General features: G+C 42.3%; 1 protein-coding gene across 1 annotated transcript in view; it reads right to left on the bottom strand.

Annotated features, from left to right (window-relative positions):
• Positions 1-2,299: 2,299 nt before the first annotated feature.
• The window catches only part of LOC137887893 (kin of IRRE-like protein 1), a 29,092-nt gene continuing 9,865 nt past the window's right edge, over positions 2,300-21,526 (bottom strand). Inside the window, exons 5-15 of the mRNA XM_068731141.1 lie at positions 21,329-21,479; positions 20,550-20,655; positions 18,986-19,134; positions 18,705-18,832; positions 18,113-18,239; positions 16,825-16,925; positions 13,930-14,146; positions 12,450-12,557; positions 9,589-9,716; positions 8,887-8,961; positions 2,300-8,111 (exon numbers count right to left, since the gene is read on the bottom strand). Of these exons, the coding sequence (XP_068587242.1) occupies positions 7,416-8,111; positions 8,887-8,961; positions 9,589-9,716; positions 12,450-12,557; positions 13,930-14,146; positions 16,825-16,925; positions 18,113-18,239; positions 18,705-18,832; positions 18,986-19,134; positions 20,550-20,655; positions 21,329-21,479 (1,986 nt within the window). The 3' untranslated portion in view covers positions 2,300-7,415. The remainder of the gene's footprint in view (positions 8,112-8,886; positions 8,962-9,588; positions 9,717-12,449; positions 12,558-13,929; positions 14,147-16,824; positions 16,926-18,112; positions 18,240-18,704; positions 18,833-18,985; positions 19,135-20,549; positions 20,656-21,328; positions 21,480-21,526) is intronic.

The raw sequence follows: 21,526 nt of genomic DNA, 5'->3' as shown, positions 1-21,526 counted from the left end.
GTTGAGTTATGAATAATTGCCTACGTCCTAATTTTCTCCATTCCCTTTTCTTCCCATTAATTGCTCAATATCGCTCTCCCACCACAAGATGGCGACAGCATCAAACAAAAAAAACACAAAAAAAAACACCCCACTTGACGACTTCTCTGCCTCGGAGACACAAAGCCAGTGACATCATCTGCGGAGGGACAGAGGGTGTGCGAAGGACAAATGTCTTGAAATGCATTACATCATTCTCCACTAATATGATAATATATCTCAGGGTCTGAGTGCGGTGCCAAGCATGAGAGGGGCCATAATCCATACAACGACTGCTTCAAATGTGAACAAGGGGATAAAATGGAAGTGATTGGTGGTGGGAGAAAGAGGTGGTGGTGGTGGGGGGGGTCCACTGGAGTCGGGAGTGCAGTGCTGAAGGTTATTCCAGACATTATTCCTCAATGAGAGCGGAAGGAAAGAGGAGAGGATAATCACTATTACGCACTAAGTAAAGATGAGAAACGGAGGCTGTATTGCCTCCTGTCTTCTGTCCTTGTCTTTTCTTTTTTTTTTCCGACATATCTCTTCTTTCTTTCTTGCTTCAGCTTCGTCTCCTTCCTCGTTTTTTTCCCCCCTGTCATTCAGAGGAGAGGAAAGAAGAGAAGGACTGAGGAGGCAAATGGTGATGGGAGTGAGGAGAGGAAATGAGACAAAGATGGGTAAGACAAAGAGGTTGCAGAGAGGAGAAAAAGGTCTGAAAAGGGAGAATTTGAAAAAGATATAAGAGGTGAAAGAGTGACATAGGAGAAGAATCGAGAGCGGAGAGGTAAGGAAATGAGAGGAAAGGGAGAAAGTTGGAGAAAATGAAAGAGCTACTGCAAAATCTGAAAGGAGAAGAGGTGAGAGGACGACTGAGGAGAAAAAAAGAGGAAGTTGCAGTGATTTAAGACGGACTGACAACATGAGGGAGGAGAGGAGGAGTCCTAAAAGTATGAGGCAAGAGAGGAGTAGAGACAAGAAGATGTGAAAGGAGGAATACAGAGAGGAAATAGGAGGAGAGGGAAAGGAGAGGAGGACTTACAACATGAGGTGAAGAGGTGAACAGAGAAAAGATGGAGTAGGGGAAGTGAAAGAAGGACTGAGGACAAAGAAAGTGTAACAGCAATAGTGGAAGGACATCAAAGAAGAAAGGTGGACAGATTAGGGAAGTAGAGGAGGAGATGAGGGAAGGGGAGAAGGTTTGAGATGTGAGAGGAGGAGAGGGAAGTGGTGAGGAGAGAAGAAGAGAGAGGTGAAAGAAAAAGACGGAAGAGGAGAGGTGGAGAAGGTAATGCAAAAAGGAATGAGACGATTGAGCAATACAAGAACAGGGAAAGGAGAACTGATGAGACTGAGGGAAGGAAAAGAGGTAAAAAAGAGAGGCGTGAGATGAGGAAAGAGATGACTGAAAGGAGGGGAGGAGAGGATACATTATGAAAGGAGGAGATGAGAAGAGGGAGGGGGAGATGGTAGGAGAAGACGGGGCAAAAGTGTAGGTCAGGAGAGAAGAAGAGGAGGAAAAGCAAATGCATGGCTGAGGAAAGGAAAGGAAAGGAGAGGAGAGGAGAGGAAAGGTGGGGAATGGCAAAAGAAAGAAAGAAGGACTGAGGCAAAGAAGAAAGGAAAAGATGTTAGAGAGATGAGAGAAGACTGACTGGATGATTTTAAAAAAGCGCAAAGAAGAGAGTGAAGGAGAGCAGAGGAAGGCAGAAAGGAAACATGTTCAGAGGACATCAGGACAATAGTTCATGTGAAAAACAGTGACAGGATAAGTCAAGAGACACAAAGTAAGTGGAGAAAGACAGAGCAGTAGAGGAATGCTAAAGAGATTAGGGCGGAGAGAAAGAGGAGACGAGGAAAAAGAGTAGAGGGGAGAAGAGGGTGAGTTTTAAATGAGAGCAGAGAGTCGAGCTCCACTGTCTCACTCTCATTCAGGTGAACACTACATGCCCTCGTGTCTGTGTGCTATACATAGACACACACACACGCACACACACACACTCACACACACACACACACACACACACACTCGCTTACTTACTTTCCACCTCAGCTGAGTAACTGTCACAACAACTGTTTGGGCTCAGCCATTCATAGTTTGACCTAAATAAACAGTGGTACGTGCGAAGTACGAACTTCATTCACAGTAAAGGAGCTGAAACTTTTTCTTTTTTTTGTGCCACATCCTGGAGCCTCATTTCTAAAAATACAAAATGTAGATTAATAAACTAGGTTTCAACATAAGAAATACATGCAAATATAAAGGAGCCTTCGTTGCTGTTCTTATGAAAAGCTGTGTCTTCTTTTATTTTCTGTAATACTGTGGAAAAATAATTACATACAATTTGAAAACAATAACAGAAATCAAACATGAAATTAAAAGAAAATTTGAATAATATCTTGCAAGTTTTGTACAGTTTTTTTTTTTAAGGGATAAAGTAGAACTCAACATGAACATAATACGCATGTGAACAATATATAGGGATGAAAATAAAGAATTGGAGCATGGAGAATATATGCTTATGTGAACACCCACACTGTCCCTCTCTCGCCCACATGCGCACCTCCACATTTTCAAGTGCAGCATGAAGTCCTCCTCACTGTTCTGATCATCGTCTTCATACGCTTAGCGATACCAAACTGAACATCAATTAATCCTGCTCACTCGTGCAGCTGTTTCAGAGAGCAGACAGGCTCAGCAGCTGGATGAGGGACGAGCTCTGCTCGTGTCCTAAGGCCACGCAATGTCTCCTTCACTCTGTCTTACCAGCTGTCCTGCTTCATACTAGGGTTTGACTGATGTGGTTTCTTTCCCAACAATATCTAACACCTTCAAATCCAGCAAATACGCAGCGTTTCCTACTGACTCTCCTTGACAGGAGGGAAATGCCTTTAAAGCAGGAGTTGAAATTAAAACGTAGGTTAAGTTACATTCTGCCGCTCTTTAAGGATGTTTAAAGTTAAAATCCTTCAGGCTTTGGGAGAGCAACTTGTGTTTCTGTCCACTAGCTTGTTAATCAGACCCAATGGACATTTTGTTTTGCTTCTTTGCCTCTCTAGACTTCCTTCCTTCTTCCTCTAGACTGCCCCAAAAAAAGACAAAATGCACAATAAACAAAGAAGAATATAACTGATAGCATCATTTCCCCCCCCCCCGCCAAAATGTTCTATAGATATATCAATAATCTATATCAACAATCAGGCAAAACCATCAGTTGCCTGTGCCGTAACGTAATGACATCTTTAGTTGCCATGAAAAGTGCGGTAGCGGTTGTTTGGAACGATCAAAACCATTCACAAAAATTGAGGAAATATGCGGATGATATCTTAAATTTGCCCAGAACAATCAGTCAAACCCTAATTTCTACAGTCCAGTGGTCCTAACACATTTATAATGGTATGAAAACACACTGGTGACACACACACACACACACACACACACACACACACATACATAAACACGAGAAACACAAATGGCTGCTGCATTTGTTTGTCTGCTCAGTTGATGTCGCTCAGTCTTTTGGCACTCACTTAAGACTCCACAAGGTAAAAATCTAAATCCGAGCTACTCCAGTCAGTCTTGGCCAGCGATGGCGCAGCGCAGCACAGCATGGAACAGAGCAGTTAGCTGTGAGTCTGGCCTGGTTCAAGCCTGGGTTGGCCTAGTTGAGACAGAGTTTTGGCTATTTGTGGCCTGGATGAGAAGTCGTTTTGGCCACAGACACACACATGCCCTCTCTCTTCTTTTATTTTTTTTCACTGGGTTGATTAATCAGAACCCCCTCGATTTGATGCATACAAAATAAAATAAAATACTGTATATAAAAAAGTTCAAACACACACTTTTGACCACAGTCATTTCTTCCACCGGTGAGGTAACACCACAAAGTAATACCAAGAAAATAAGATTCAAAATACTGATTTTCAAAGAGAAATAAATGAGGATGATGTCATGAACTCATGAAGCTATATATTCTCTAAAAACGGACTCCCTACCCCCCCAACATATACACACTAATGCGAGCTAAGATTGCTATACCTACTCAATGTGATCAGCACGGAGAAAATTTGGAAGAAAGCTATGAGAGAAAGGTTTGTTACGTTTTGTTTTTTGTTTTTCCCATGAAAAGACAGATTCAACCTCCTAATTTGGAAGCTGGTAGGCGGCTGTTAATATGACACAGGAGAGAGTAAAGTGTATCACGCTGCGGTCTGAGGTACATATGAAGAGGGAAAATAACAATTTAGTGCAGTAAACACTTCCAGATTGCATTCTAAACTGCATACTTTTGTTTTTTGGGTACTGAACCAAATCTAAAAATCAGATTAACATTTTTGGCTCATTGTCTTTCACATATCTTTACGTCGCCACTGTCAACAGTTAAAAAGGCGATGACTTAGTACCTGGAGGGCCAGGCCGTGTATTTTTTGGCCTCAGTACATCTTCCGTGTCAAATTTACTCATTCTACACAAGGTTATAACGACATTTCAAGTCAGATGCAAAATATGCACGGCTACAACTCTGTGAAAAGGTTGTAAAGAGGTAATAGTATGCAGTACCAAGGCTGTGATGACCATATAAATTTAAAAGGGTGCTCCATCTGCCGTTCCTCTCTCCGTAACTACTGAAATGGTTTATATAGTGACCTTGGAGCTACAAGGTTCCATCTGATATTCTAATCAGACATGGCGTGGCCGCGGTTCCCTTTCTGAAAGTGTTTATTCAAAACAGGGGCAATAAATACCATTTTTTTTTACTGCCCCTTAGGACAGAATTACCATAATATACTGTATCTGTGAAGGGTTGATAGGGTGGCTGATAAGTATAAAGACTTAATGATTACCTCTCGAGCCGTTGAGGTATCTGGCTTCACTTTGCAACCTCCGGTCTTTTGTAAAGCGCCGTCTCGTCGGCTATCTTTTTTTTTTTTCTTTTGGGCTGCTCGAAAATGTATGGCATGAGATACGAGAGGGTGACTCCTCACTGCAGACAGTCGCTCTTTAGTTTGACTATTCCATAAAGCAGAAGAGCCCTTGAGTAAAGGTGACACATCAAGAAAATGTCAAACCAGATCCCGGTAGCTACCGAAACTAGTTTAAAATGTTCAGTTCTCTACTGTTCTCTCTACTTTTTAAAAAAAAGAAAAAGATAAGTAAGGCTTCCTTTAGCCACTTCTTGCTCATGCTTACTCATCCAGATGTTCATATCAGTCAAGAAAAGATTAAATCATTTGATGGTTCCAACTTTTCAGCAGCTCTCAACTGCTACAGTACACAAGCATCCCCAGTGGGCTGACCATTGAGTGAATTTAGACTTAGTTGGTGTTGGTTAAGTAGGCAAAACTATTACTGCAGATGTTACAAGAGCTCACTGGATAGACTAATTTGATTTTCTCTCTTGGTGGAAAGTAGTTTGGTAGTGGGGCGGTGGATTCATTAAAACATGAGACTTGTACAGCGGCTGCATCAGTAGAGGTTAGAGGTTAGTAGCAACACTTTAAACGCTGATCATTATGAACCTGTGGGGTTAAAGGCCAATCACACGAACCCACGCTGACACAAAATCAAAATAATGGAGAAAAAAAAATCTCAGACATAAAATACCACCAAATTTTCTGTTGCAGTGAACAAACCAGTATACTTACATATAAATGTACAAAGTACCATATGAGCTAGATAGAACCCTCTGAACCTTCATTTTGATATGTTAGACTACACTTGAACCTTCTCATTGCTCACGAAGTCCACAGCGCAGCTCAAAGTGAGCGGCTGCTTGTTCTCCATCCATCGTTTTGAATGTCGTCGACGTTTGAAAAAGGCAGTCCAGTCAGAAGACTGGAAGTCAAAGAAAAAGAGCTTCACACCAAACAGAGATATCCATCAAAACAGATGTGCCCCTGCTGGATATTTACCATTTTGGAATGAAGCTCTTCAAATTGTTCTACTTTTAGTCTACAACATCCACTTTAAAAACACCATCCATCGCTTTTTTTCTTTTTTTTTTTAAGAAACTCAAAACGTTTCCAGCGACGATCACGTCGCCACGTACACATTAAAAAGTGAGTTTCACCCAAAACGCTGAACCTTTGGTCCACAACTCCTTATAAAAATACTATAAAATGTTTCTGAATGCCTTTTTTTTTCCAGACGCTTCGGTATAAATATGGAGAAAAAAAAACAACTATTTCTACTGTGCAAGTGAGAGAAACACATACTTCTTGACACTTGAGGGTAGGGGAGGTATCTTTTTGTACAAATTGCAGAAATTCGTGGAATGAAAAAGCGCTTCCGCCACACCTCGTATCACAAATACTGTTGACAGCATTGACCTCAAGTGAAACGTTAAGTATAGAAATGTATGGCGATGATTTGATGAGGAGGAGAATGAGCATAGAGAGACGCTTGCTACCACTCCTTTCCTTTCCTCTCACTTGTGGCACGTACAAAAACCTCTTCGTCCAGACCACCTCATTGTCCACTCTTTACAAAAGAAGACATACCTCAACAGTTTGTGTGTTGGCACATAAGCATTGGCACTCTGGTCGCTAACTGTACCACTTTAAAGAAGCTCTGGCCCACTTAAATCAAGGTAGATCTTGTAAGAAATGGCCACTGGGCAGGTTTAAGTGAGGAAAAGGGATCAAAAAGTGCCAAATATATTCATAGTCCAAGCTGCCCCGTTGCTGCAATACATCGAAACAAATAAGTCTTTAAAGATCTCTGTGTATGTGTGTGTGTGTGGTTTTTTTTGCAATATGTGAGAGTCAGAAAATGCAAAAAGTGTGGATTGCAGGGAGTTTTGCTGGAGGTCACTGTACTGCATCACTCTGTATAGGTTTGTACAAGGAAATAACTTTAAAATGACCCAAAATCTCCATTTGCACTTATTTACAGAGATGGGGTGGGAGGAAAGATTGATGCAGGGAGATGAACCAAGAGCACGACGAGGATTGCGAGAACAAACAGGTTCCTCTGCTCCTCCTAAAGCTCCTGGCGCTCTTCTTCTTCCTGTCTTCAAAGTGCTCTTCCTTTGTTCCTTTTCTCTTGATTGTGACTCTCGCTGTTGCTTTTGTTGGAGCATAAACACTGCACGCAACAGAAAGTCTGCGCAAATGTGTGTGACTGTCGCTTTGCACGTGTTGTGTGTATTGCTGCTAACTGTATTATATGAGATGCTGCTAACTGCTGTGACTTGTTGTGTTTTATTGGTTCCAAAAAGTGAACCTAAATTCCATGCACTGGATGCGATGGAAAACAAGAAAATGGATTCTTGAATGTTTATGTGGCTTTTATATATTTATGTTTTATGTGTAATAAGTACTGCAGCTGAAAAAAGCAAGTCAAAGAGAGAGAGAGAGTGAGTGTGTGTGTGTGTGTGTGTGTGTGTGTTTGTTTCTCAAACATGAGTCTGCATCCGCTGTGTGTGTCTTTGGGAATAGTCAGAGGGTGGAGACGAATACGAGAAGCGAGTGGAGGTTCCATACTGCCCCAGTCCTGTTTCAGGACTTTGTTGCCCTGGCCCTGGTCCTGGCCCTGGTCCTGGCCCCGGTCCCGGTCCCGGTCCCGGCCCTGGTCCCAGCCCTGGCCCTGGCCCTGGCCCTGGCCCCAGCCCCGGGCCGGTCCCTTGGCCTGTTGGATACATCTCATAGGCTGGCCCTTCCTCTATGGGTGGAGCAAAGCCCATGCGGTAGCTGGGATACTGGGAGGGGTATCCGTAGTTGTCATAGGCCAGCTGGGTTGTGCTGTCCAGCAGGCCGCAGTCTCCGGGATAATCACCAGGCGACTGAAGAGCTGGATTGGGAGGTGCTTGCTGGCTCTGCGCCACCCTGGTGAAGGTGTTGAACTGGGCGTAGGTGGCGTGGGACATCCTGGAAGGTGGGCGGGGGTCGTAGCAGCCCGCCCTCGAGCCTGGCACTCCGCTGGGGGGAACAGCACCGCTGGCGCCTGCCGGTGGTCCGCCGGATGTGGCACCGGCCGGTCCGATGTTCGGGTTCGGGGTGCGGAACTCGCCCTGGTAGTGGATGGCGCGGGACTGGGGGCGAGCCTCATCGTGGGTGGTGGCTCGGACGTTGTAGTAGCCGTTGGTTGGATCCTGTGATCAGAGAGAGAGAAGATTAGTTTAATATTATTGTAAGAAGCAACATTGGGCATCATGGTGTGTTAGCTTGAGTTAGCTTGGCCTTGTGTTATATCACGCTGTACACCTGTATTATCAGTCACACTGCAGGCTGATATGTTAGGTGATGTTGGATGTCGATGGCGTGCTGTTGCTCATGCTACGTCCAAAAAACGGTGTTTTAGCGATGCAGTGCACAGTATGTGTGTGGACACGATGCATTATGATACATCTTCATTCTACACGTGGTTTCCAATGCTAAGTGACAGGAAGCTCACCTGGGCAACAGTTTACTCTGGAATAAAAGTTTCCACACCAAGAATGTTTTGTTTCCTCCTTTAGTTTGGTTAGTCTGTGGTAATGAGTTTTAAATTGTTAAAACACAAGGTTTTGAGATTATAAAGAGACTTAGTTTAACTCCAGCTTATTAAAGAAACCCAAATGAGGGGTTGGTAATGCTCTGACTTGGCAGAATCCTACAAATGGTGCATGAAGAATAGACAACAGCTGTTTTGGGGGGAACTTTAGTGGCAAGGATTGAGAAAAAGTGGTATTGTTATGAAAACCAAAGCTTTTAACTGCAGTGCAAACCTGAAACAAAAAATAGGAAACGGTAATTGGCACTTGATGATATGACAATGATGATCACACAAGTTCATGGCATATGATGCGTCATGTGCACCATGCAGGATAAAAGTAAATTCCAATTTCAAAATGCTAAAAGGTCTCTGGTGGCGACCGGCTGCCTCACCTTGAGCTCGTACTCCTCCCTGGTGTCGCTCTCGCTCCTGATGTCCTGCTTCAGGTCCATGTCGTCTTTGAACGGCTGAGTGGAGGGAGAGAGGGAAACAGAGGGCAGAAACTAAACCATCAAACAACGAAACACACACACGGAAAGAGGGAGGGTGAGAAAAGGAAAGGAGGAGGAAGAGAGGGAGGGGAGAGGAAAACAGAGTTTCAGGTTTTTCGTCCCAAGAGAGTGGAAGATGAGAAACGGTTAGTTGTTGGAAAAAAAGTTTTGGACCGAACTTTAAAACCGCTCCAAAGGAGCCTCGCCGATTAGATGCTCCAGGACATCGGGGGGGCTGAACGCTTTTCTAAAAGGAACACAATGTTAACGAGAGAGTGTGTGTCTTTGTGTGTGTGTGAGTCTGTGTTAATGTCCGGCATTTCTGTGCGTGTGCCGTTACTTATGGTGTATCTGTGTATGTTACTAGTTGTACAGTACAATATGTGCTTTCTTGATTTTGGGTCAAGTGTGTTTGTGTGCATATATTTACATGTATTTTTGTGTGTATTTGAAGGTAAGCCTTGGGCGTGTGTGTGTGTGTGTGTGTGTGTGTGTGTCTCCTGCCAAGTCGCCCTTTGGGTCGGTGTATCTGTACATTTAAGCCCATTGACCCGTACGCCTCCTCTCCGTGGCCCTCGGTGGCTCAAATGGGTGTCTACTCACTGAGTACATGGCCTTGACCATCCGTGTTGCTGTGGAGACGTCGGCCGCCTCCTCCTCCAGGCTGTGGGTCTCTTTGTTGACTGTCTCTACCTTGATGTCTGGTTTACCAAGGGTGACACCCCGGCGACCTGAAAGAGAAACACAACCTCTGGTCATATTCTGGGTCAAGATGAATGAATGAATTATTTAAAAAAAAAGCAACAAAAACAACAAGACTGTATTGTTTTGTCCCGTCCTTTATTTGCCTTTTTATATTCGTCAGAATTCACCATGAGGGGAATAAGGTGTCAGGAAACTGTACATTTCCTTTGGCATGAATATCTTCTTGGAGGTTGTAAGTGTCGAAAATTAAGATGTTACATGATATTTTGTTGCAGATCTTTCTGTCAAAAGGTCTCATGATTGTTGATTATTGCTTTTAATTAATCCACACATTTAAGTTGGACTGAAAGCCAGCATTTGTTTCATGCTATTTTACACAGTTTAAAGCCCTTAGTGTATAAGTAGGATTTCTGAATTTCTGACATTGGCGATTTCAAAAGACATTGTAAGATTCTCTTATCTAACTATAAAGCAAGAAATGTCTGTGTGTGTGTGGCTATGTCCTTCACATATCTCAAGAACCGTTCACTGTTCTCGATCGACTTCACTTCTGGTGGGTCTATTGTTGGGGACCCAAGGGAGTGATGCGTCGAATTTGGTGCAATTTGGACACGTTCAATATCAATAAACTTTGAACGTAGTCTGCACTTTTGGTGCTGGATGCTGGATATTGCTAACATTACAACCAAACTATTCTTCACTTCCCTGGAGTCATTGAGCGATAGAGCAGTTCTGCACAATGCTGCAAGCAGCACTCCCAGCGGCCAAGCAATCGGCCCGTTTAAAATCCCCCCCTAGGGGTACTTTAGAGTACTGCAGGGGGTTCGTAAGACATTTTAAGAATGTTGAGTTTAAAAATGTCGTGCATAATTCCTATAATAAGTTCAAACAAACAAATGTCCATGTAAGTTCAATAAACCACATTTTGTATTTTAATATTCTCATTTTTTTATGCAATCGTTAACTGCAGTAAACTGCCGCATGTTCACGATTATTTGCGTTTTGCTCTGCTCAGGGGGAACTGGCTGAAATAGTATTTTTTTAAAGAGGGCACGCTATTGAAAAAAGTTTGAGAACCACTAAGGGCACTGAACTGTGAACTCTCCTCAACATTTAAATACTAATAACATATCTTCTAGGTTTCTGGTGGAGCAGAAAGGGGTGAGAAAGGTTCAGCTATTTATTCCAGATTTCTCTTAGTGTTTTTGTTTCGGAGCTGAGCAAAAGCTACAAGCAGAAACAGAAAGATTAGTCAAATATTCTGAGCAAGAAGGTACATCTTCAGCCTTTTAAGCCCCCTTCAGACATGTACCGTGTTACTGTACACAAATGTGCCGGCAAATATACATGTTTGTCTCATATTTGATTTATTTTTACATAAATGTCACGACTGTGATCTTATTACCGTGTGACCTAGTAATATTTCAGAAACACTTCCAGCGCGGCTCAAGTCTGAATTGAGTGGCGTCGCATTAACATAAAAGCTACAGCTGCAGAAAGTTAAATATGCACAGAGGTATAGAGATTAAACATATTTGATGTCATTTCATTAAAAGGCTTTTAGTTATGTTAAATACATTCCACTACTTTCACTTCTGGATAGCTTTTCTTTTTACTACTCCAAGAAGAAAATATTTACAGAAGGATAGACCACAGTCTGTGCAATGCTGGAGACGATGAAGCAATTTAATGGCTGAGAACTTTCAAATATTTTTAGCTAAATATAGTAAAAAAAATAAAATCAATGCTGGGTTTAAAAGCAAATTTTAAACCAATAAAAAGAGAACAGAAACAGAAACCAGAACGCTTCTGATACCAAAATCTTGTCCCGCTGCCTACAGATTCTGAATACGAACGCCGACTCTGTGTATCGAGATTACGCTTTGTGTAAACCTGAGATGGTAAAACTTCTCATCTTAATCTATATATCCCGAGCACAGGAGCAGTCAATATTTTCGTCAACACCAACGACTCTCTTCCAACAAGCAGAGACCTTAAAAGCGAAAGATTTAAATCTGTGAAGTCTTGAGCTGCAGCATCGCGCCGCAAATGAGAGACAGCTTATCACGGAGCCACAACGATGTTTGTTTGAGTTTCTATTTCCAAATGGTATCTTTTCTGTAGTGGTGTTATCAGCTCTGAAGCAGAAGATATACACTTATCCCCAGAAAATCCCTCTGGGGACTCTGCCAGTCACCTTCATTGTCTTTCCCACTTCTTTATTTGCAGTGGAGCAGCTCAAAAAACGAGACAACTTGAAGACACCGCTTGTTCTTAGCTCTCTGCTTTGGGAGAAGAGTGGCTTGTGCTGATAAACGTAAATTGGATTGCCGTCGGCTGCAGAAACAACATATAGGAATTAATGCACTAAGTACTATTCACCTTTAAATGCTCTTGTTTCCTGTTCTGTTATTTATGTACTTTATCTAGTGTACAAGCGGCACATGAATACAATTTATTAAAAGAATAATCATACACTTCCGTGTCAGTAGAATGCAAAGAGTACAGTAGGCGTTTTAAGGCAGTTAGCCATATTATATGAATATAAATTAATCTCATTTGAATAAAATGCTATACAGCTGGCACATGCTCCTTTCTTCAAACGTGGAGAGGCAGAATGACAGATCGGGTGAGTGGATGAAGGAAAGACTGATGGACGCATACAGTACGCGTGTGCCTGCTCCTACACACACACACACACACACACACACACACACACATATACACACATACATTAGAGAACAACTGTGTTCACTTACTGCCTTTGCGTTGGCGGTAGAGGAAGAAGGCGAGCGCCAGTAGAAACATAAGCAGCAGAATGGAGGAGCCCACCGTACCACCGGCGATAATTCCCACCGGAACAATATCTGAAACAAACACAAGCAGAGATCAGGTTTGAGGGACAACTGCTGCCTCTTTGTTGGAGAAACACGCACGGATCTTGTGTCTTTTAAGTGTAAATCGTGTGTCCTAGCTAAAAATTGAATCTCTAAAGGCTGCATATACGTTGATAAGGCAAGTCGAACAAGGGATGAAAACAGCTTTCTCTCTCTCTCTCTCTCTCTCTCTCTCTCGCTCTCTCTCTCTCTCTCTCTCTCTCTCTCTCTCTCTCTCTCTCTCTCTCTCTCTCTCTCAAAGATGTTTTGGTAGATTTTCTGAAGCCTGAAAGCTGAAAGAATAAGAGCCAGATAAGACTGACGGAGCATGAAGAAATCATTTTCTCAATGTAATGTGACATAGCAAGTCCTCGCAATAAAATGCGTAACCATCCAGAATGGACTTATAACACTCAATCCTGTCGCCTGACGTCCAGCTGAGGGCACTGCGTGGAAATCTTGCTCAAGGGCACTTGAGGAAGAGGAGGAGCATCTTTCTCTGGGACATTAAAGCTAATAAGACATTCATAAAACATCAGGTTTAAAAAAATATATTTTTGAAACCTGAATTGTTTACTGTGTGCTGGCTTCCTGTAGAAGTTTTCTCCTTCCCTTCCTGTTGTTGTTGTATTACAGTAGAGGACCAATATGTTCGTACTTTAAGGTAAACACAATTGCAGCACTTTCTCCAAAAAAGCTTTGAGAAGCATCTGGAAGTCAGTCTGAGGTAAACTATTACGCTATTTTATTGAGTTACCTTCTGGTTTACATGCTCTGAATTAAGTTGAGTTTCCTCTGGTAATCAGTGTTACCCAGTGTTCATGTCTTGGACTTTTATTTTGAAAGGTAAGAACGAAAAGAGTGGATTTAATGTAACAAACACACTTATTTAAACCCAAACCATCATATTTATATTGTTTACTAGGTAAACCAATGTTGGAAGTTTATTTCGACAAGAGACTGTATGCATGTAATGAGTTTAAACTGACACTCCGTCCCTGACATGTCCTAAAGTGACGTTAGAGGGGTACATAGAGCGTACTAGTTTGAAGTGTAGGGGCTTTGAAGAGCCAGAAGTGAGTGTTGGTAAAACGCTTTTTAATTATCATTTAATTTACAAAGCCTTACTGTCTTTGTATCATTTGCCAAAAACACTTTCGTCAACTTTTAAAGTGATGCAACAACTGATGATAACGTTAATGTTCAGCTTGATCTTGATCTGCTCCTTTATGATGATAAACACCATAAAATAAAATGCCCTCATTAACTGTGCAACTAACTGTGACATGATACACTCTCATAATTGACATAGATTAAAACTCTCAGTTATTTCCCCCCCCTTTTCTTTTTGTTCGCTCCATACCGGTCTCCTCCAGGGTGATGATCATGGTCCCGGGTCCGAAGGCGTTCCAGGCGGTGCAGTTGTAGGGCGAGTGGAAGTCAGACTCCATGACGTTGTTGATGGTGAGGGTGGAGAGGACGGCCCCGCCCTGGGACGGAGGTTTGCTCTGCTCCACGGTGTACCGCTCCATCAGGGTGCCCTTCTCCTTCTCCCACACGTTCTCCTTCCACGCCCAAACCTGAGACACACACAGATTCAGAAGGACGATTTAGATTCTAGTCTTTCTCTGATCACTGACACGATGGTTCAGGAACTTGACCAAATAATAGAGGGGAGGATGGAACGATACACTTCTGTTAAATTAAGCTGCTGCATAATGTATATTTGTTAATCTCTAATGAGCTAAAGGGGTCTCAACTCACCTGATTAAGATGAGAGGTTTAATAAATGCACTCTGGTGCTCAGTAACACCGCCGCTTTATTTTAACCAAGTTCCTATCAGCTGTTAAATCTCTTTGCTTATGAATGTTTCTTTGCAGTCTTTAATTACTCTTCTTTTATCTACCTACACATCTATTAACTATGTATTTTATATTTCCTTTGAGATGCCGTTGTAGTCCCTTTTGTGAGTTGTAAAGCATTCTGTAAATGCGTTTAGTGTGGTATATATATATATATATATACAAGGTTGTACAAACACATATACGTGACCAATGGTTCCAGGCAGAGAGCACTTTGCAGGCAAAACTCGCTCTCGAACTCCCTATGTGTGATCTGCCACTTCAAAAGGATTGCATTAAAATGGTTAGGCAGGTTTACATCAATTTAGAATTCAGATAAGATCAAAGGCTTGCTAAATCTGTACACTAAAACATTTGCAAATCTATAAAGCTGTTCCTAATCAACACGGCAGGAAAAGTCCTTCAAGCTGCTGTAGGAGCTGACGCGATGAAGACGCAATCTCCAATATGTTTAATTTGTTTGATTTTGATCTAAACTGCACTTTTTTACAGCTGCAATCACCCTATTTCCCCTCAGGGATCAATAATGCTAATTTCACATTATCTTATCTTATGTAGTATTAACAACAATCGACTCATACACACACACACACACACACACACACACACACACACACACACACACATATATATAATAACAAGTAAACATTCAGCAAACAGATGGGCTGGTGTTAAAGGTTGAAGGAGACTAAAGCGAATGTGGGCAGGAAGTACATTTTAAGCAAAACAAATTATATTCTCACACCTTGGTAAATATGTAGTTTTCTCTCTCCTGGTGCACTATGTGCCTAATTAAAGTTTTCAGGCCGGAAAAGGAAGAATTTCCTCACAAATAAATCAGAACACACACACACACACACACACACACACACACACACACAGAGAGAGGGCAGCAAGTGTACATGAGCGATAAAAACTCAAGCAGGTTTTTCTACTTAAAATCTGCTGAGGTAGAAATTTGAGGCACATGGTGATATCAAAATATACATAGAGCCATATGTTAGGCTAATGTACCTTTTAACCTGATTTTTTGAAAAAAAAAATAAAATATGAAAATGTGATCAAGAGTGGATGAGGGAGAAATGAAAGAAACACACCAAAATCTGCTCTCTTTTCTCCCTCTGACAATCTTACATAATGCGTCGTTTCTGTCTCCACAGTCTGCCTCTCAAAATCCCTCCCTTTCTTTCTTGTTTCTCACAATGATTTTATTGCAGTACCTCTGTCTGGATTTCTTCCCTTTCTCAATTTCTCATTGCCTCTATTACCACACACACACACACACACACACACACACACATACACACAGCATCATACTCCATATTTTATAAGTCCTTGTGTCTCTGCATTAAGCCGAGACTACAATGTCGTATCACATTATACGCTCTGAGCTCTCTGCCAGTGCGGCGGGGGGGCTGAGGCCTCCTAAAAGCTCTGATTTCTGTCATGTTGGCACTGCACAATTGGATAATTGACGCTGAAAGGTACAGAATTTTACTCTCCCTCCATCTCTCTCCCGCTCATTTCAGTCTGTTTTACCCCCACACACACTCGCTCTCACTCATTCTAGCCTTCTAACTCAAACGTTGCTACTTGCTTTTTTTTTTTTGGGGGGGGGGGGGGGGGGGGGGGTGATTTGTGAGGATAATGGTGTTTTCTGTTTTGTTTTAAAGGTTTATATTAGATATCATTTTGCAACTTATGTAATGCACAGCCACTTTCTATTGATCAAGCATTGCACTCAGCGACTTTAAGAAAAGACAGGAATGAGAAAACAACGTATATTTCTGCAGTTACGGCACATTTAGGAGGATATTGCATTACAGTTTGCTGGTGAGGCAATGTGTGTGAACGCTTCTTTTTTTTTTTTTATAGAGAAAAGATGGTTACCACTTTGCAAGGGACCACTGAATTGGAACGGTTTCGGCTGGTTGGTCCAAGTGCTAAAATCAAAGATAGTATGGACGCTGCGCTGACAGTTTCATGGTGAAGATAACTAAAAAACTATTACTATAAGTAACACTAGAAGCCACATTCTCCGTTTTTTCATGAATTCTTGATCGTATCTGCTGCACTCCCAACATTTCAGCGCCGTGCGTCTCCTCTTTCATTTCAACCAGACACTACAGCAGCTGTTTTTGATGAGTCACACCTTCCACCACAGACGAAGAGCAGATTGTTCTCGCGACACAGTTGGAGAACAATGGCACTTGTGCCAATCGTTAAGCTGCGTAACACACAAGCAAGCAAGAAGAGAGAAAGTAAAAGAATATTTTTTGTTTTGTTTTCAGGGCGAACGAGGAGGTTCTGTGATCAGGATTCTGTTTGAGGCAGACGCAATCTGAAAAGGTCGAGCACCTCTGCAGCAGATTACAACTTCCAAGGATGGACTTACAATCTTATCAGGTGGGGGGGTGCTCGCGATGTAACACTTGATCTCTCCTCTCTCCCCTCTGACGGCGTACTGGACTGAATCACTGGAGATGATGGGGGGGCCTGAGTGAGTGAGGCGAGAGAGAGAGAGAGAGAGAGAGAGAGAGAGAGAGAGAGAGAGAGAGACAAAAGACGATTACTACAACAAATCAGAAGGTTTTGGAAGTACACTTGCATTCAACGTATGCTGCATTCAGAGGGAATCAGGTAGACGGCACACCAGATGTTATTTTAGTGGACGAGAGCAGGACGATAAAATCAGGTGAGGCCAGCAGAAAATACCTGCAACGGTAACAGTTGATGGGTCGGAAGTTAAAATTTGTAAATTTTTGCCGTTCTCCGCATCACAATGTTTAACTGGATGTTACGGGCATGCTCATGTGGTTGGTTGAAAACGGAGGAGACATCTGATTGGCTTAAGATAATTCACTTTTTGAAAAAAATGCAATTGTGAATGCACACAATCCACACACAAATGCAGTGAAGTTCAAACATGTTTGACAGGCAGCTTAATAAATATATATATTCATGTGTGCATCAGAAATGTATTTATGAATCTTATTCGTTTAATTGGGGATTCTGTTTACATATATATATATATATATATATATATATATATATATATATATATATATATATATATATATATATATATACATATATATATATATATACTGGTAACTGTTGCTGTGTGCGTTGAAACATATATTTGTGGTGCCGGTCATTTATATATAAATCACAAAGAACATTTATGAATCCTTTAATAGTGAGAGTGATCTGACCCCATTGAAATAAAGCTCCTTTAGCATAATGTTGTCTGGTAAGTGAACAAGTGCAAAGATAGTCACTAGCTCACCGAGCTCAAGGACGTGCCAATGAATGTCGCACTTTGTCAGTTGGCGAAGATTTAAGGAGCGTTTGTGAACTCGCTTTTCGTCATTGTGTTCTTGGTGAATCCCTTTTGATTTATTAAGTAAAATCCGGTCTCTCGAGGAGAGAGTTTTGACATTGAAATGTTGGCTTTAGGCCTGTTTAGGGATAACAAATTAGCAGTGGGGTTTGGTTCAGGCCCGGGCTCCAATGAATCAGGCCGGGTGCCCATACTGCACTCTGTACATTCAGAGGCTTCAGCTGTTTGACGGATGCAGACACATGCATGATGTATAGAATGATTATAGACAAACACATCATGGGGGTTCATGTGGTTTCATTATTCAAATGTTCGGCAGAGTAATTCGATAGTAACTGACCGTTGACGGTGAGCGTGACCTCAGTCTCTCCCACACCAATCCGGGGCACGATGGCCTTGCAGACATACTGGCCTGCGTCGGCCTGGCTCACTGACTTCAAATACAGCTGGTTGTTGTTGCTGAGCACCTGGACACGCATACACAAGTATAAGTATGCACAAGAAGCAGCATAGTAGCTTTGTGAGTGTGGGTGGGGACAGACAGACCACAGACAGAACAGGGAGGGAGATCTATATTTAATTCATAAAACATGTTGATTTACTCAGCAGGCTCCATTAGTTGTTTGTTTTTTTTCCTGGAGCTTTTCTTAACTTGTTAGGCATGAATAAAAGATTCAGGATATGAAGACGGAGTCTCGCTTCTAACCGTGCGTGGTACGACTGAGCAAACATTGATGAAGTCTAGGTCTTGGAAATTAATTTGGATTGGGATTGGGGGGTTTTTCAGAAGGATTTGACCGTAGTTCTCGAAATGTAATCTACTCCAACATGTGGTGCTCAGACTTTCTTCTTTCTTTCTGTATACATTCAAATATGGGACAATTTAGGGAAATAAAAACTTGAAGGTGAAAGGATTAATGGTTCGTTCTCACCATGCTGGAGCCCTTCTTGGTCCAGGTTAGGGTGAGAGGGGGGTTCCCAGACCACTTGCAGTTCAGAGTGACGTCAGAGTCCACATCTACCGTCACTGGCCTCGGCTCCACTACTAGTATTGGGCCAACTGAAAGAGAGTAAGAGAATTAAAACCCCAGGAACAAAACAAACGCAGCGTGGCTCTGCAAACAAATACTGACAAAAATATATATACAGTAGAGCACGTAAATATCATCATCATGAGTCCCACTCAGCTCAGGAGTGTTGGCACTCTACTCACAGTGCACGTCCACCAGGATGCTGACGTTGGTGCTTCCCACGACGTTGAAAACCTGACAGGACACGGGCTCGGTGAAGAAGGAGTGATCTGCTGTGGTGACAAACACGCTCTCCCTGGCCCCCTCCAGCAGCACGCCACCTTTTGCCCACCTGACGGAGAAACACGGCACCGTTTAACACGTTATCAAGTATTTCAAATCCTCGTCAGTTTGTCAGCGGACCTCAAAAAGCATAATGGGTTTTTAGTGGTGATCCAAGTGTTAGATTTCCACTATTAGACAATAAGTGTTTTTATATTACCATTTAAAGCTATTAGACTACGGTTTAAAAAATCCTCTATGTCAAAACCTGAGGGAATGATTGCAAGCTAAAGAAAAAAAAAAAGCATTTCTTTTCATTTCTGTTATCCATATATATAGCTCAAAAAGTCATATAACCATATTGCACATCTGCCATTCGATGACATTTTAATATACATTCAATAGGCTTAGTGCCTAAGTGCCTGGCAGCGCTCCCAAACTGGGACCCTCTGGAGGAGTCTCAAGCCTCAGATTAAAACCACCGTTTTAAAGTCCAGCATTTAGCGACTTCAATGCTTCAGTGCTGTCACTTAAGATTAAAGTCAGTGTTTAATTGTTTAGCTGTTCGATACTTTCATTAATTCCGTTCTGCAAGCAGAAATTACAATTCAGGATCGCCTCCAGACGGTGGTTACAAGCAGATTGGAATATATGAAAGAAAATCTATTGGTATTGAACAGAACTGCAATCTGGCCCCCTTGATGTTGGACTGCGGGTACCAAATGAAACAGTGTCCCTAAATAACATTGACCATGCTGAACTGGAACAATGCTGTCAAAGTTAGTAACATATTGATTGTTTGATAAATAGAACAGAATGTTTAGGTATTAGAATCAATGTGAAGAAATGTGCATGTATTAAACGTTTATGCAAGTTTCTGAGGGCCTCGGCTCTCTTCAGCTCCGCTACAGCGCCAACTGTGTGGAGCTAACTGTAGCAAAACGCTGTCTGGAGTGGCTAACGTCAGCTAATTCATCCAGACTCCCAGGGCTGAAGATCCATGCGGTGCATAAGTTTCAGCTAGCTGGCTAACCTTAGCGTGCTCGCTCGCTGATGATCCATGATACAAATGCAATGTGACAGCGTCGATTTTTAGCCAAGAATAAATATGTTACAGTACAAAGCAGAGATGTATCACGAATGATGGCTCTCTACTAGCCGAGGGCGATGCAAAACATGGGCTGGCAACAAACTAACTATAGGTTATGGATCTACTTTGGTTGCTTCGTGATGTTAGCAGATAAAAGTCATTTGCAAATGGCAAGCTAAGTAAAGGAGTATTACAGATTAATTATGCTAAATATGATATATGATTGTAGTGAAATGTCACGTCACTGTTGACGAATGCCCAGGATGCTGCCTAAGCACGTGCAGAAGCAACAAGAGGTTTACTGCAGATCACTTGACGGCCACCTGCGTCATTAATAACAATGATATTCCACATCGTACCTTTAGAGATAAATTCAGGTAAAATGTGATCCAGACCTGAAGCCAATGATAGGAGGGTTGCCAGTGGCCTGACAGGTGAAGGTGACTCTCTCGCCTTCCAGGACGGAGCGAGGTTCGATGGACAGGGTCACCATAGGAGGGTCTACACAGGGAGGGATACATATTTAATGTGCAACCAAAGATAAACTGAATCACTGTTGTGTTTCAGCTCTGCCAAAGCAGCAAGAGGATTGATTTCCCACACAAATAAGTCACAACAAATGATGCATTTCGCAATAAAATCTGGTATTCTAAAACCCCACTTCTCTACAGCCTTCTGTACAAACACAGCGCTGGTTCTACATCTACTGTTACTGCAGTTATTCTCCCAGTAATTACTAACGACACTGGGCTGGAAAAACACATCAATCTTCTTGATTGAAAATTCAAACTGCAGTTCGCTCGTGAGCAAGCATTCCTTATTTCTCCAGGGACACGATTAAAATCTCTTATAACACAAAAAGTATCAGGTTTTCCAGATGTTGAAGAAAATCAACTTGCTCAACTTGCTTCAGGAGAAAATCGTTGGCTCCAAAAGAGATGTGCCAAATCAGCGCAAACAGCTCAAATCAAACCTGGAACCAGCCCAAGTTTGAGAATGGTGAAAAATAGTGGCTGTAAATTCAAATATGCAGCATATGTGTTTTTTGGCTATAAATACTTTGTTGATAGGTGCTGGGGCAGCCAATTAAAATCATAGAGGGATTTTTTCTCCCATGTGCCAACACAAAAACAGCCCCACCTATGCACCTCGACAAGGAAAAGGGGCAACTCACGGTGGACGTTGAGGGTAACAGTGGCTCGTTTGCCCATCGGCACCGCCGGGTTGCTGGCCACGCAGGTGAAGTTGCGGCTGCTGTCAGTGTCTGCTGGTGTGATGGGCAGGTAGCTCCTGGTCGTCACCCTCTTCCTGTCCGGCAACACTTCCTGTTCAGCGAAGAAATAGGGAGCAAGAGAAGAGGACGGTAGAATTT

Source organism: Cebidichthys violaceus, unplaced genomic scaffold, assembly GCF_023349555.1.
Source record: "Cebidichthys violaceus isolate CVI_PGR_0920_01 unplaced genomic scaffold, fCebVio1.0.p SCAF_104, whole genome shotgun sequence".
Lineage (NCBI taxonomy): Eukaryota > Metazoa > Chordata > Actinopteri > Perciformes > Stichaeidae > Cebidichthys > Cebidichthys violaceus.
This window is presented reverse-complemented; position numbering and strand designations above follow the sequence as displayed.